Raw genomic sequence first — 16,976 nt, 5'->3', positions numbered from 1 at the left:
GAAAGCTCACTCTTTGAGAATTGTTTGATAGAGGAACATAGGAGAAACAAATATACAAAGTTTAGTACGGGTTACAATATTTGCAGGTGTGTGATGGGTTGAATTTACCTAAGGTTATAACTTGAGCGTTATTTCACTTTTTGTATTCCTTTAGAGTAGGTCGATGTTTATGTGTTTTTTTATAAAGACATTGAACATTGCATGTTAAGCTGTCGCATACGAATGGAGAATAAAATTGGATAAACCGGTTAAAATGTCAGTTTAATATTATTCTAATAACAGTCTGAGATATCAAAACCAAAGACAAATATTTCTAGCAAATCACTAATAACATATTTTGACTTGTCTGCAATATAGTCGCTTAGAGAGAAACCTACAACAATGTCACCATTATTATCCTTTCCCGTGATGTTTCGCACGTTCCCTAGATGTTCTTCCTCCATCAGGTCTTGTGGATGTGGTGGATTCTGACAACTATCTATTGTATTGTATTGTATTGTATTTAGTGATTTGTCTACAACCCAAACCGATTCCGAAAATATACAACAAATGTAAAAGAGATCTACCTTAAACATAAAATAGACTCTCAAAAATCAACAGGAGTATACATAAAAATAAAGCTAACAGCATCATAGGTTCATAAGGCGATCATTTGAATATCTGGACGAAAAGAATGTTCACAAATCTGTTTAAATCGCTGGTTCGATCTTATTTATAGTATATTGTAATTGTTTGGAGTCCACACAATATTAACGACATCGAAAGGACAGGAAACATCCAACGAAGATCTACACAGCTGCTCCCTGGATTTAAAGATATTGGCTGCTTCCAACTCTAGTTTACAGACGCTTGCGCAGAGAAGTTCAAGTTTATTGGAGGGTCTATTTGATATTGCTGCACGCAAAAATCTCTTGGACACAGTCAAATATTGCTCAAACATCATTGCAATTTAAATCTTAGAAAACTTAACTTCAATACAAGAAAAGCGTTCATCAAGATTTTATTTCATTTGGTACTTAATTGGACGAATTATGGAAAGATCTTGAGTTACAATACGATCATACAGCTTCTTATACATAGACTAAAAATATATTTTACCACAATGTTTTTCACATTGATATGATGCGGATATAGAGGCAGCAATGCCTGCGTCCATGAGTATCCTATATAATCATTTTAAATTAACAAAAGTGATAATAAATTTAACAGTATCAATCCACAAGAATCACTTATGTATCAAACTATTAAAGTATTCCTAGCATAGGCATGTGTTATGTTCAAGAGTTAGTGAGAAAAAACGGTCAGGTTTAATTAAAGGTACTTGAATGGCAGCCTATTTGGTATTGTTTCGAGTTTGGTCATATCAATTTCTTTTGGCAAAATTATTAGAATTTGAAAAAACAGAAGGAGCGTTTGTGTCAGGTAAGAGTGTTAAGGATCTGCATTGGTAACAAGAGTATAAAACAAAACAAAAATTTGTTAAAGGGATTGTTCGGCAGGGGGCTCCCATTGACCTTGTTCTATTTATAGTTCCTTATGTTACCTACTAATGTTGATGAACAATTCTCTGCCATTATCCAGTGAAATGTCAAAAATATCTATACTGATATCGGAAGGCAAAGCTTAACAATAATTTGAAAAAACGAAATTTGCTAGTACCCAAATTGTTTTTTGTTTATCCAGTCAGTTACGAAATATTGTGATATTCGACATAATAAATACATATTAAATTTGGTGTAAAAATATTTTTTTGAGAAAATTCAACAACTGATGGTCAAATGTTAGATACTGCAGGATAGGTCAGTGAGTGTAATCTCGAATAGTAAAAAGACAATTCCATTTTGGTTAGTTTTACTTAAAATATATTGTTTAAAAAAAACCATGGGGTTCCTAAATTATATCGAAACAGTGTAGGGGGCGCTGCAAAAACATTTGTTATATACTCAAGAACTTTATGTTATTTTAGCAGGTATTTCATCCCAATTAATTGAATCACGCCAAACGTTTCGAAACAGTTCGTGGGCCACCGAACACCAAATCCTTTCATGTTAAGTTATATTCAAATCTTAGGGACAAGAAATCCACCAAAAGAGTCTTCCATTTGTATCTTTAAAACTGAAAGTCAAATGTCGCTCCATCTTAAAATTTTGGAAATTGATACACTTTATTACATTATGCAAAGATAAAAAAAGACTTGATTTATTTTACAACAATTAAGAAACAACAAAATTCAACTTATATCAGTCACTCTTGTTGGCCCGGATGTAAACGCGCATTGTGTCTAAATGTGGGAGGAAACTGGAAAACCCGAAGAAAACCCTCGTGGACGGGCACGGGGACCCTTTACCTGTTCACGTCCGATCAGGGAATCGAACCCCGGTCGCCTTGGTGCACCACCAAGCCCGAAATATTCTGACGTTTTATCGACTTTTTTATATCGGTCTGTCGTCGATTAACGTCAGAACTCCGACCCTCTATATGCGGGAAATAAGCGACCCGCGCCCGGGTCGCACTTCAAACTGATATTTTAGAAACAAATCGTCACTTTCACACATATGTCGCACATGGATCGAAAGATCTATTCTTTATGTACTAGGTGGTATCAATAACATGTTTCAAAGATCATTACGAACAGTGTTTTCCAACGTTTTCTATACCAACCCATGTTTTAAATGGAAATTAGGGCATGAGCAATGTCATATGACTTGACGAGATCTCGCGTTACGGAAGGTATTTCCCAACGTTATGACGTAGGCCGGCAAGATTTTAGTCACGTGGCATAAGAAGGCGGGCTATCAAAAAACTAGAGTAAAACAGAGTAAGTTTTAAACAATATGATTTTAGTGATTGTATTGGTTGTTTGAGGCATGTAATTTATATTCATCTTATGCATAAAGAACTGATCTTTCGCGGGTCGCTTATTTCCCGCATATTATAGAGGACCGCAGTTCTGACGTTAATCAATAACAGACCGATATAAAAAAAAAAGTCGATAAAGCGTAAGAATAATTCGGACTATGCACCACCCGACCACCCATAAACTACTGCTAAAAAAGAAGAAAAGGAGGTATGTGTAAAACCTCTTAATTATATAAATACTGATAAAAGGACTCTGGTTAATTTCAAAGTATTAATGAATAAAGTGTGTGTTTCAAAAGAGATAGTTGAACGGAGCGGTAAATGGACATGGCGGACAGTGAGTTAGTTAGTTAGAGCCTGCCTGTGATAACGTACTGACCTGCGGTATGGTCGAAGATAAAATTCATAATGCTTCCTAAAATGTAATACAGTATGACATGTTTCATGTTAAAAATAAATACCATGGAATCCTGTTCAAATAAGTTAAAAAAAACAAAAAAAAAACAAACGTTCTCGTTCAAAGCTCAACANAAAAAAAAAAAAAAAAAAAAAAAAAAAAAAAAAAAAAAAACATTCTCGTTCAAAGCTCAAAAAAGAGAGTCAAATGTTTCCTCCGCATTGTTTGTTTACTTTCTGGTCTCGTTCCTATTTCTTGTCACTTAAGCTTCATAGTTTTTATGACCCGTTTTGTTATTCCCTTGGTTTGTATAGTGACAAATGCAAGTGTATGTCAATAACTCGTCAGTATCACTGCCTTACTATTAAATATCTGTCATTATAGAGATATTAGCTATTATAATGCAAACTCGTAGCAGGCATCTTCCACAAACGATTCAAATGAGAACAAAACCATGCACAAAGTTTAACTACAAATATTTATTTGTCAAAGTGTATCTTATAAGAAGAATGCCCTCCACATTTTAAAACGATATGTTGTGTTAAGAACTAATAATTATTCCCAGACCTTGTACAGACAATCATTCTAGATAAAACACGACGTTTAACATAACACCCTGGTCAATGAGACTATAATATCATTACGAAAATGGTTAAATGAATGACCGTCTTAAGGTACTGGCAACAAAAGCAATATTTTCTTAGTTTATTGGTTGTGGCATTCTGTTGCAATCGACCAACTGAATATATCATGATTAGTTCTATTTCAGTATACGTTTTAAGTAACGGTTTCATCTGTTAGCGAACCAAAACACGTTTAATTATCGTTGTCACCTGCGTCACCAGTCAAATACTGGTTAAGGTCGTCAAACCAGTCTTGCAGTAGCTGAGCTTTGGTATTTTTGCCATGGTTGCTTTGTTTAGCATGACGACTGTTCCCGTTATGGTCTTCTTCCTCCTCACCGGAAGAACCGCTGCTACTGCTACTGGAACCTCCACCACTTTTTCCTTTACCATTTTTAGAATTCCCGTTACCTTCCTCAGAAGAATCGCTGTCACTACTACTGGAACCGCTACTGCTTCCATAACCTCCGCCATTGTTTCCTTTGCCATTTTTAGAACCTCCATTTCCTTCCTCAGAAGAATCGCTGTCACTACTATCGGAGCTACTGCTTCCAGAACCTCCACCATTATTCCTTTTGTTTTTCTTAGAACCTCCATTTCTTTCCTTAGAAGAATCGCTGTCTCTACTATCGGAACCGCTACTGCTTCCAGAACCTCCACCATTGTTTCTATTGTTTTTCTTAGAACTTCCATTACCTTCCTTTCCAGAACCTCCGCCTTTGTTTCCTTTGCCATTTTTAGAACCTCCATTTCCTTCTTCAGAAGAATCTCTGTCACTACTATCGGAACCGCTACTGCTCCCAGAACCTCCACCATTGTTCAATTTGCCATTTTTAGAACCTCCATTTCCTTCCTTAGAAGAATCGCTGTCTCTACTATCGGAACCGCTACTGCTTCCATAACCTCCGCCATTGTTTCCTTTGCCATTTTAGAACCTCCATTTCCTTCTTCAGAAGAATCGCTGTCGCTACTATCGGAGCTACTGCTCCCAGAACCTCCACCATTGTTCAATTTGCCATTTTTAGAACCTCCATTGCCTTCTTCAGAAGAATCTCTGTCACTACTATCGGAACCGCTACTTCTTCCAGAACCTCCACCTTTGTTTCCTTTGCCATTTTAGAACCTCCATTTCCTTCCTTAGAAGAATCGCTGTCTCTACTATCGGAACCGCTACTTCTTCCAGAACCTCCACCTTTGTTTCCTTTGCCATTTTAGAACCTCCATTTCCTTCCTCAGAAGAGTCGCTGTCACTACTATCTGAACCGCTACTGCGTCCAGAACCTCCACCATTGTTGCTTTTGTTTTTCTTAGAACCTCCATTTCTTTCCTTAGAAGAATCGCTGTCTCTACTATCGGAACCGCTACTGCTTCCAGAACATCCACCATTGTTTCTATTGTTTTTCTTAGAAATTCCATTTCTTTCCTCAGAAGAATCGCTGCCACTACTATCGGAACCGCTACTGCTTCCAGAACCTTCGCCTTTGTTCCATTTGCCATTTTTAGAACCTCCATTTCCTTCCTTAGAAGAATCGCTGTCTCTACTATCGGAACCGCTACTGCTCCCAGAACCTCCACCATTATTCCTTTTGTTTTTCTTAGAACCTGCATTTCTTTCCTCAGAAGAATCGCCGTCACTACTATCGTAGCTACTGCTTCCAGAACTTCCCCCTTTGTTTCCTTTGCCATTTTTAGAACCTCCATTTTCTTCCTCAGAAGAATCGCTGTCGCTACTATCGGAGCTACTGCTCCCAGAACCTCCACCATTGTTCAATTTGCCATTTTTAGAACCCCCATATCCTTCCTCAGAAGAGTCGCTGTCACTACTATCGGAACCGCTACTTCTTCCAGAACCTCCACCATTATTTCTTTTGTTTTTCCTAGAACTTCCATTTCCTTCCTCAGAAGAGTCGCTGTCACTACTATCGGAACCGCTACTGCTCCCAGAACCTCCACCATTGTTGCTTTTGTTTTTCTTAGAACCTGCATTTCTTTCCTCAGAAGAATCGCTGTCACTGCTTCCTGATCCGCTGCTGCTTCCAGAATCGTTGCCACTTTTACCTTTCTTAGAACTTTTTTTGACAGTGGAGCTTTTACGACTTTTAGAACTTCTGCTTATTCCTTTCTTAGAACCTTTTCTGCCCTTTGAGCTTTTACGGCTTCGAGAAACCTTTATCTTAAAACTTGTTTTCCTCTTGGATCTTTTACGAGAAACCTTACTTTTCTTAGAGCCTTTTTTGCCCTTGGTGCTTTTGCGAGATTTAGCAAGCTTACTTTTCTTAGAGCCTTTTTTGCCCCTGGGGCTTTTGCGAGATTTAGAAACCTTACTTTTCTTAGAGCCTTTTTGGCTCTTCAAACTTTTACGAGATTTAGAAACCTTACTTTTCTTAGAGCCTTTTTTGCTCTTCAAACTTTTACGAGATTTAGAAACCTTACTTTTCTTAGAGCCTTTTTTGCCCTTGGTGCTTTTGCGAGATTTAGAAACTGTCCTTTTCTTAGAGCCGTTTTTGCTCTTGGAGCTTTTGCGAGATTTAGCAACCTTACTTTTCTTAGAGCTTTTTTTGCCATTAGAGCCTTTACGACTCTTAGAAACTGTACCTTTCTTACAACCTTTCTTCCCTTTACAACTTTTGCGAAATTCAGAAACTTTACCTTTCTTAGAGCCTTTTTTGCCCCTGGGGCTTTTGCGAGATTTAGAAACCTTACTTTTCTTAGAGCCTTTTTTGTCCTTGGTGCTTTTGCGAGATTTAGAAACTGTCCTTTTCTTAGAGCCTTTTTTGCTCTTGGAGCTTTTGCGAGATTTAGCAACCTTACTTTTCTTAGAGCTTTTTTGCCATTGGAGCCTTTACGACTCTTAGAAACTGTACCTTTCTTACAACCTTTCTTCCCTTTACAACTTTTGCGAGATTCAGAAACTTTACCTTTCTTAGAGCCTTTTTTACCCTTGGAGCTTTTGCGAGATTTAGAAACCTTACTTGTTTTGGAGTCTTTTTTGCTCTTGGAGCTTTTACGAGATTTAGAAACCTTTCCTTTCTTAGAGCTATTTTTGCCATTAGAGCCTTTACGACTCTTAGAAACTGTTCCTTTCTTACAACCTTTCTTGCCCTTACAACTTTTACGAGATTTAGAAACTTTACCGTTCTTAGAGCCTTTTTTACCCTTGGAGCTTTTACGAGATTTAGAAACTTTACTTTTCTTAGAGCTTTTCTTGCCCTTAGAGCCTTTACTGCTCTTAGAAACCTTACTTTTTTTAGAACCTATCTTGCCTTTAGAGCTTTTACCAGATTTAGAAATCTTTAAAGGTTTCGAACTGCCGTGATCTGCCTTTGAAAATCGGATACTTTTAGTGACCTTTAAAAGTTGATGCGATGCCTTGCTGTCTTTAAGGTTTTTTTGTGACGTAGTTTTAAGAAGGTGGCTTTTCCCCTTCGATGTTGATTTGCCTACATGTCCCTTACTGCTAGATTTCCCCGCAACCTTGAGTGGACCTTTTCCTCCAGCAGATGCGACATGTGTACCCTTTCCATTTTTGCTTGGTCCTTTACCTGCTCCGGATGGACCAGATTTTCCTGTACCACTTTTCCCCTTCGATGTTGATTTGCCTACATGTCCCTTACTGCCAGTTTTCCCCGAAGCCTTGTTTGGTCCTTTTCCTCCTACAGATGCGACATTTGTGCCCTTTCCAACTTTCTTACTGGCAGTTTTGTTGTTTCCATTTTTTCCCTGCTTTTTGCTTGGAGGTTTCTTCCCCGTTGATACTGTACTTGGTGCGGCTACGTGTTTGTTTCCGGATAACGTGTTTACAGCAGCGTCATTAGGACCCTCCCACCAGTCTGCGCCAGAGACCACCGAACCCTTCGAAAAAGCAACAACGTCTCCCGATTTGAAAGACTTTCTCTTGCTTGACGTATGTTTGTCAAGTTCCGTCATTAGCTGTTTCCATTGAAGATCATCCAGTGTTCGTCGTTTGGCACAATCTTCCACATCACAGTCACGGCACCGCTTGCCTTTATGCCTACTGTACTTTTCCCAAGCGCATTCCCGTTTGATGCGACGACAACCCTTTTTGCGGCGTGGACAGTCAGGATTCTTCCCTGTTAAGACAGACGTGGTACAATGCGTTATTCATAACATCAAATTTACGTTAAGCCAGAAAAGTATTTAAAACTTCAATTAATTAAATAATAACGTGTATCTGTTGGTTAGACGTTGTTTTAAGTGATGATGATGATGATGATGATGATGATGATGATGATGATGATGATGATGATGATGATGTGAGGATGATGCAGAACGGTTTATAGCAGAATATTAAGGCATTTTATATACAGATGTCGGCAACAGACAAATGTCACAGCAAAAATCACTGTTTAACTCCCTTTTTTAAGTATTAGGTGGGACAACTTCATCGATATTAATGCATTAGAGTTAACCACTGGTTGTAATTTTCAGTGTTTTACTATTTTTAACTTCTTAATTAACCAGCACTTTTAGAGACGTTCATTTGAAAACCAAATATAATTTTAATCTATTTTTCACTCACCAATTTTCTTCGACTTCTTTTTGGGTTTGTCATGGAATCCTACAGAGAAAAACAAAAATACAAAATATATCATGGTTTTGATTGTATAATTTTTGAGAAGCTGTGAAGTCTAGAATGAATTTTAAAACTGCTGAATATATTTGACTGATGTTTATTATTGACGTTTAAAGTCCACATTCAAAGATAGCATCACTAGCATGCATAACAAACACGTATGCATTCAGCTCTTACTTGGGTAAGTGTAATTTCATTTAGCCAATAACCGACATTATTATCATGTTTAAAAGATGTATTATCATTTATTCCAAAAATTAGGTAATGATTATTAAATTTATCTTATAACTTATGTGATTATCAGTAGTTATAATTTTTCATCATTTATTATCAAACTTTAGATTTTTATCATCTATCCTACAGCTTATGCTATTTATATATTATCATATAATGTTTTCAGCATTTGTCGTTCGAACAATTTTCTCATCGCGAGCCTCGAACAAAATCGATGGGCCCCTCAGATGGTCTTGAGATTTTATCGATATGCGAGCGATGAGAGCCTCTCGATTTTTTCCTCGTGCTAGGGATGAGAAAATTATTTCGAACGACAATATCTGAAATCATTGTGTGATTAATTGTTTATCATTGTTAACACATTACATCTCCAGCACACACGCAGGCATACACAAATAGGGAGATATTAGTCAGGTGGCATAGGACGAGTAGTAAGCACCTGATATGGCACCACCTGCGAATTCCTCAAAATTGTGTTGATTAATGTATATGCTAATTGTATATCTATGTATTGTAAAGCGCTTTAAAGTGACTTATTGTAGCTAGATAGGGCACTATATCAAATGTTGTATACTAATATTATTATTATTATTACTAGCATCGTCATCTATATACGCCTACCTGATATATATTTCTCCATTCATTTATAAGTCAACTTATATAATATATCCCCAATGACTTGAAGACTTATGTTCAGTGAGATCCGTGGTATGTAACAAACGTCAATAAATAGAATATTTATGCTGAGGAATACCATGAACTTTAAAACTATATAGAAAGCTATTTTGAAAACAAAATTATTGTCATTTGTTTCTCAATTACGCTTAAACTGATGTAGCTATCCACAATAGTTTTTCGTAACATTGCAATATATAATAATATGACTGACTATTTTGATCATCTTCTTGTGGATACTATTCCGTCTTTGCGTATTGCAGAGTTATCTTCTCTTGGGAGCGGGTATTGATTGTTACGTCATTGGTTTGTGTGAGAAAATTACGTCGTTTTCTCAAAAATTGATGACGTTACTCTCACAAACAAGTGACCTAACAATCAATACCTGCTCCCAAGAGAAGATAACTCTGCAATACGCAAAGACGGAATTCCCAGTTCAGGACGTCACCAGGCGCAAAAGGCGGTCATTTATGAGAAAGTACGTTCCAAAAACACATATATATATAAATGATTCACACGGATGAATACAAATGCTTACCTATATAGCGTCCATGCATGAGTGACTATAAACACATGTATATAACTGATGTACACGGGTGAATACAAATACTTACCTATATAGCGTCCATGCGTGATTGATAACAAACACATATTTGTAACTGCATGACGTGCATCGGTGAATACAGTTACTTATCTATAGCGTCTATGCATGAGTGACTATAAACACATATTCATAACTGATGTGCACGGGTACCATTGGTACATATACGTGTAACGAGTTATGCTTACCAACGGCCTTCACACAGGTTTTACCACAGGAAGTTTTACAGCACTTTTCTCCAAGAGGACAGTTTCCATCCGTTTCACATTTCGGTCCACAGACTCCAGACTTAGCTACTGGGCAGTGGCCGTTATGCTCTTTAGAATGGATCTCTAAAAAAAATAACAGAAATTAAAAACATATATATATTTAAACAGATACATTTTATTTGAAGTTGCGGGGTGTAAATACAGAGTATATATAATGTGTTGAGGTGTATATACACAGTTATAATGTCGTGAGATTTATATACACAGTATATTATGTTGTGAGGTGTATACACAATATATAACCATGTGATGTGTATATTCACAGTATTCAGTGTTGTATGATATATATACATTGTGTATAATGGTGTGAGGTATGTATTTACAGTAAACAGTGTTGTAGGATGTGTATACACTGTATATAATGTTGTGAGGTGTATATACACAGTATATACTGTTGTGGGGTGTATATACACAGTATATAATGTTGTGAGGTGTATATACACAGTATATAATGTTGTAAGGTGTATATACACAGTATATAATGTTGTGAGGTGTATATACACAGTATATAATGTTGTGAGGTGTATATACACAGTATATAATGCTATGAAGTGTATATACACAGTATATAATGTTGTGAGTTGTACATACACAGTATAAAATGTTGTGAAGTGTATATACACAGTATATAATATTGTGAGGTGTATATACACGGTAAACAATGTTGTGAGGTGTACATACACGGTAAAAAATGTTGTGAAGTGTATATACACAGTATATAATGTTGTGAGGTGTATATACACGGTATATAATGCTGTGAAGTGTATATAAACAGTATATAATGTTGTGAGTTGTACATACACAGTATATAATGTTGTGAAGTGTATATACACAGTATATAATGTTGTGAGGTGTACATACACAGTATGTAATGTTGTGAGGTGTATATACACAGTATATAATGTTGTGAGGTATATATACACAATGTATTATGAAGCAAGACGTATATACACAGTATATGATTGTGTGAGGTAAATATACATAACATATACTATTGTGTGGTGTATTAATATCGTATATTATCTAAATTGGTGTATTTACAGTGTTGTGTGGTTATATTCACCTTCTTTTAATATTGAGAGGTGTAAATAAACAGTTAGTACTGGGGTCGGGGTAGGGGGGAGGTACACATATACACATAGTATATGTAATGTTTTAGCATGTACATTCACAGGATATCACATTAATGCTAGGTTTTATATTCAGTATTTACTGGTGTGAAATGTAAATTTTAACTGTATGAACAGCGATTAATACAATTTCTTTAATAAATGAGAATGTTTATCTCAATATTTACATGAGAATATTAACTGTCACTTGAATCTAATATTACGACGTAATTTATTTTCATATTCAATTTGAAACTAGAAAAATAATGAAGTGCTTTAAAATATATATATATATATATTAGGCAGTACAGGAGCGGCATTTAAAGCAATAGCTCTGTATATATACTGTATTATAACACTTATAACTCATAAAATGTCACAATCACGTCTCTGGAGAATTTGACATGACATTCAAAAAGATTAATTAAATATTAAGTCTCTTTCATCAATTAGCAAATGTTGTGTAACATTTTGTACACAACGCTCACAGTAAATGACAGCCGTAATGTAACCACCATGATGACTAGTACCATAATTCTTAAAAATAACTAATATCAAATTCATGCTTACAGTTAAGTGATATTATTATATTAATATTCTTCTGCTTGTTACATGTAATATAAATATATCTAGACATCACAGTTCAACACTGATTTTATTTATCAATTCATTTATATTTATTTATTAATTGTAAGCGTTACTTTATTTTTATTATATCGATCATTTTCTGGAATATTTTAATTCATTTATTGTTGGTATTACTAAACTTTTATTATATCTATCATTTTCTGTAACAGAACAGAACTTTCGGGTCTAAAAAAATAGTTAGCCTTTGTTAATATGACCATCAAAGCAAAGATATGTCATCTGATTTAACCATTTTTCGGGAGTTTAACATCCTCAAAGCAGTCAAGGTAATTTGTAGCCGGAAACCATGGACTGTAGGACCCGTTAACGGTCACTTAAAAGTGTCATCTCACTGAATATCATAGCCTGGAAACGGTCAAAAGGTCAAAGGTCAAATTATAATGACAATGAGCTAACCAATCCTTACCGGCAGCAAATCAAAATTAAACACCAAGCAAAGAACAGCAAGTCCACGTTTTAAAGACTTAAGTTTGTCCAAGTAAGAGAATAGAAACCATGACAGTTCTCATGAACGTTCAATATTAACGCCTAACTAAATATAAAGGTTTTTAGGAAGTGGAGAGGAAATATGAAAAAACACATAGTAACAGTGGGTGCAACATATTTATTTTGATCGCTTCTGTGTCCTCAAGTAGTGGACAAAATTGTAAACTCCCTATTATGCAGGAGATTCCCACATTAGTTGCCTCAGACGATGAACAACTTAATGCGGGTAACAGCAGGTATCTTCATTTTCATACCTTCGACCTGCAGGGGTAGATTTAAATACAAAACCTGGCAAACTACACTGATAGTTTAATTTTATAGCGATTTTAAACATTTTGTGATCGCTGCTGATCATCATCTTCACAAACATTTCTTCAAACCACGTGGTTCATCGTTATATGTCCAGTCATATGTAATTCATACAATGAAATGTTAACACAAAAACTGTATGATGAATGCATCCTCGAGGTGTCAGTCTGCACTCTTGACAAGGTTAGCAGAAATTAATTTGTTTATAAGTGATAGATGATGCATGTGCTGTAGGTAATGGCGACAACACTTTCAAATAAATACATGTATGTCAATGTCGGTTTGGCTTTAGAAATAAATTAAATGATCATTCCAGTTTGACAGTTGCGAGCATCTTAAAGGTAAAACGTCTCCTGTCCCGGTCTGAACGTCTCTGCTTAGGTCCACATGTTTAAAGTACGGTTAGGTTAAAAATGGATCATTCCTTTAAAGGTTCGTTATCCAGATCTTTTAATCGAATTGCTTAAATAAACGGTACATCAAATGAATGGTCTTTATACTAAGTCCACAGCATTGTTTGTAGATTATAATAGATTGCGAATAACGATGGTTTGAAAATTTATAATAAACGTCCTTATTACCTTAACAAACTATAACATTGTTGGGGTTTCGTTCAAAAATGCTCTCTCTTTTTTTTTTTTTTTTTTTCATTTTTTTTTTTTTTTGTATCTCCCTGTTGATAATGCCTTACGTAAATATCAATTGTCTGGCTGCAATACTGTTTTTGAAATATACGTAGGTACCTGTCCCAAAAATGTTGCAATTTATCGCTGTAAACATAATTGTAACAGTCAAGCCGTAAACCGCTTCATATTAATGTATATAAATATTTTATTCACTTGATGTGGTGCAGTCAAGTAGCAAAAGTCTTGCCAGAGTTTCACTGATGATGGTGAATTTTAGCTCGCAGAACTGTACATAGCGATTGTACACTAAACGACTTATTCACTTACATGCCTACGAATTTGCATAAGCACACGCTACCTGTTTTTAGGTATGGGAAGCAATGTGTTCTATGGTGATTTTCATTATTCAGTAAAGTAATAGCATTTTCATGTTTATCATTTAAATGTAATGTTTTGTTTGCCACTTTTATTCCGTGTTCTATTTATCATTTGCATCCTTTGTTCCATCAATTATTTTTATTCTATGTTGCAGCAAAAAAAAATGTGTATATTATATAATCTGTTGAAGCCAAGCATTGTTATTTTTTAACGTCATAAGGGTGTTTAAAGGCACCTTTTTATTTTTTCCTAAATTTTGTATATATTTCGAAGCATTTAGATAATCTTTTGACCTTTTATTCTTAAATATCACTGAATAGTCATAAATGGACAAAATGGCGGTGTGGAGTTTTTAGAATGCTTGCTTTTAGTAAAAATAGGTGTTTCCTTTACCTCGCATTTTTAGTGATTACTTTCCGTATATTGTTTTCATCATATGTTCTGTATGACATTTGAATCTTCTGTTCGAACTGTTATATTTAAATTGCGTTGCATGATTATGATTGGTGAGGTTTCCATTGTTCCTGTCAATTTATTGCACTTAACTCAAACATGCATTCAAACATGGAATACAAATCACGAAACTGTAACATAGAAACTGTAAATATTAAAGATGCGTATACCGCAAATTACCTACGGCGGACACAGCCATTGAGTTAAGGATCCCCGTACCCCTGTCAAAACCCTGTAACTATGAATTAGAAAAGCTTTTAACCGGCACCGATTACAAAATCATTTCTGAAAAGGAAACACATGCAGTGTGGAACTTTAATAAGAAAACAACAAAGATGAAATTTTGAAAAAAAACAACGGCAATGTTCTGAGAGTAAAAATGTTTCGAGATCAGGCCAGACTTTTGAACCTGCACCAATCACAATATGGACGTTTTAACCGACTGAGCTTCCATCAGATATACCTCCGTTGCTAAGACCAACTATATTTATGTAAAAACAAAAACAATTGAGTGGAAGGGGTTAGGGGTTTGGGAGGTTAGTGCATGCACGAAAAAAAACAATATTGGAATTATCAGGTGCTTTAGTTGTAGAGAGATTAGGGTCCTTAGTCGGGTAATGATATTACATTGTCAATACACAACAACACAATCGAAACTGAAATTCGATAAGAAAATGAAAAAGTAACTGAGAAGACAACAAAATAACGATTTTTTTTCCATGAACTCCAAACAAACATCACCACGTGTGGCACCGTCATTATGTCCCGGTCAAATCAAGGAAGTCACAAATTACCAATTTTTTAAGACATGAGGATCATGTGTTTAGAGACGTTTAGTAATAGCTGATGTATCCCCAACATCAAAGAATTCTAATTTTCCATTTTCGACTTTGAGTTGCTTGTATATCTACTTAAACAAAGATTTATACATTATATACGAAATCATCATATCATTATAATTTTCGTCGTTTAACACTTCTTGAATATATAGCATGGAGCTTATTCACGACAGCATTCGCTAATGATAATTGGTATGTTAATATTATTCGGTAAATGAAAAGTGCCAGCAGTATATATATTTTTCTTGGTATGAATTAAGAGAAAATTATATTAATTTTACAGAAAATGTTTTGCATTACCTGTTAACAGAAGAATAGTGTTGGGACTCTTAACCTTGATCATGGTATAGACAATGAAATATATGGCGTCCGATTGCAGATATACTGGTACAATCGTCAAAAAAAATGTTTTAATATACAATATTTCCATAAAAAGGGTATTTTGCACCATATATAAATGCAGATAATGTTTTTGATCTATCCTAAGACCAGTCAAATCCGTAAGAACAGCGGGCACAGTATATTTTGTCTAGATGTTGAACGATGACGCAAATAGATAAAATGAACTATAATTCTGCTATAAAATGACATAATCAAACATTTCGTGTAAGATGGTAGATGATCTATGGCAAAGCATCTCACTGAAATCGAGCTTTTCATGGCAGTATGTTCATATTTAAGTAACTTTTTTGCTCATAGCCCTTGTGTTTAACTTTTTCTCAAAATACGATATGCAATAGAGAATTCCTGACTTGCGTGACGTCACAACAGCTAAATATCGTTAATCAATTCGCTTGGTCAAAATTGATATCATTAAGGTAATAACGGTTACAGAAAATATTTCCAACTTTAGTCACGTGATTCCAAAAATATACAATTATAACCATACGCAATCATGAAGATGAATTTTTTATTTTATTTTTATTTTATTTTTTCCAATATCAAATTTCTTAAATTTCCATATATACTGCCAGTGAAATCAGATTCTAACGACAAGTGTCATAACAACATGAACATTTTACTATGGGGCCCTCGTATATAAACTTTAGTAACGTAAAGGTGATATTTTACCTGTTATAAAATCAAATATGATTACATAGTTTTGAGGATAGTCATTTTAAAATATTTTTCAGACATTATTGAACACACATATCAAAGTAGGTATGATACGCGAAATCAATAAAAATGTAACACTGCAAAATACACCTGACAGAAGGCATTCGCTTTACAGGTATTGGACCAAAAATACCCTGTATTTCCCCGTCAAATCCAGGAAAGTGTAAAAACGATGTCACAGACGAATACAGATCCAGTCTTTAGATCAGGTGGACAATGATATATCGTTGGTAGAAGTTGACCGTAATATTTTTAACTGATTGAAGTTTCATAGGTAGAAAATACTGGTTCAGGAGTTCCTTGAGAAAAGAAGAAATGTTTCAAAGTTTTTCTAAAGGGAAAAATAGTTCCTAAGACAAAAAGTACGCATATAGGTGACAGTATTTTCTAAGGCACAATACTGGCTGTCAAGCAAACAAAAGGAACTTTACCTGATATGGAGAAAGCGGCTAGGAGCAAGCAGCAGACGACAGCCGTAAGGCCCATTCTCACTGTGTAGCAGGCCGCGTGACGGTCTCTCTACAAGTGAGCTCCCACAGAATCGTACATCACCTTACCAAAAACCCGCTAATTAGCAAATTATTTCAATTTCATCAATTTGCATATATACGTGTCAGCTGATTATAAATCATGCACGACATTATTGCATGTTGATAAAAATACCTTGTCCACACACTTACTGGTACTGTCTCATTTAGATTACGTCAAACATAAACATACTAAGAAACACGATTCCTGACAAGTTTAATTAAATACCTTT

At 35.3% G+C, this 16,976-nt stretch overlaps 1 protein-coding gene across 4 annotated transcripts; it reads right to left on the bottom strand.

The window, feature by feature from the left end:
* Window positions 1-3,717: 3,717 nt before the first annotated feature.
* LOC110455238 (dentin sialophosphoprotein-like) lies at window positions 3,718-16,770 on the bottom strand. 4 transcript variants are annotated; one of them, XM_021505238.1, is made up of 8 exons: window positions 16,648-16,770; window positions 10,172-10,315; window positions 8,420-8,458; window positions 7,080-7,970; window positions 6,308-6,540; window positions 5,731-6,199; window positions 4,687-5,352; window positions 4,365-4,437 (listed from the first exon to the last, which is right to left on the bottom strand). In XM_021505238.1, exons 1-7 carry the CDS (start codon window positions 16,700-16,702, stop codon window positions 4,955-4,957), a joined length of 2,229 nt encoding a protein of 742 aa, XP_021360913.1. In that variant the 5' UTR covers window positions 16,703-16,770; the 3' UTR covers window positions 4,365-4,437; window positions 4,687-4,954. The 4 variants fall into 4 exon arrangements, with proteins under 4 accessions (XP_021360911.1, XP_021360910.1, XP_021360913.1 ...); XM_021505236.1 differs by lacking the exon at window positions 4,687-5,352 and having other exon boundaries at window positions 3,718-4,596; window positions 5,359-6,091; window positions 6,254-6,540; window positions 16,648-16,758; XM_021505235.1 differs by lacking the exon at window positions 4,687-5,352 and having other exon boundaries at window positions 3,718-4,596; window positions 5,359-6,199; window positions 16,648-16,758.
* Between the last annotated feature and the right edge of the window lie 206 nt (window positions 16,771-16,976).

Source organism: Mizuhopecten yessoensis, unplaced genomic scaffold, assembly GCF_002113885.1.
Source record: "Mizuhopecten yessoensis strain PY_sf001 unplaced genomic scaffold, ASM211388v2 scaffold8183, whole genome shotgun sequence".
Lineage (NCBI taxonomy): Eukaryota > Metazoa > Mollusca > Bivalvia > Pectinida > Pectinidae > Mizuhopecten > Mizuhopecten yessoensis.
The sequence above is the reverse complement of the archived record's forward strand: the minus strand, read 5'-3'. Positions and strand labels throughout refer to the sequence as shown.

What these genes read in the sequence shown, in the direction of transcription:
- LOC110455238 (XM_021505235.1), bottom strand. Translation starts at nt 16,702, where the DNA reads ATGGGCCTTACGGCTGTCGTCTGCTGCTTGCTCCTAGCCGCTTTCTCC. An exon ending in AAAGAAGTCGAAGAAAATTG is followed by an intron (nt 7,971 to 8,419) that starts GTGAGTGAAAAA and finishes CTGTCTTAACAG; the next exon opens with GGAAGAATCCTGACTGTCCA. An exon ending in AAGGCTCTAAGAAAAGTAAG is followed by an intron (nt 6,200 to 6,307) that starts GTTTCTAAATCT and finishes AAGAAAAGTAAG; the next exon opens with GTTTCTAAATCTCGCAAAAG.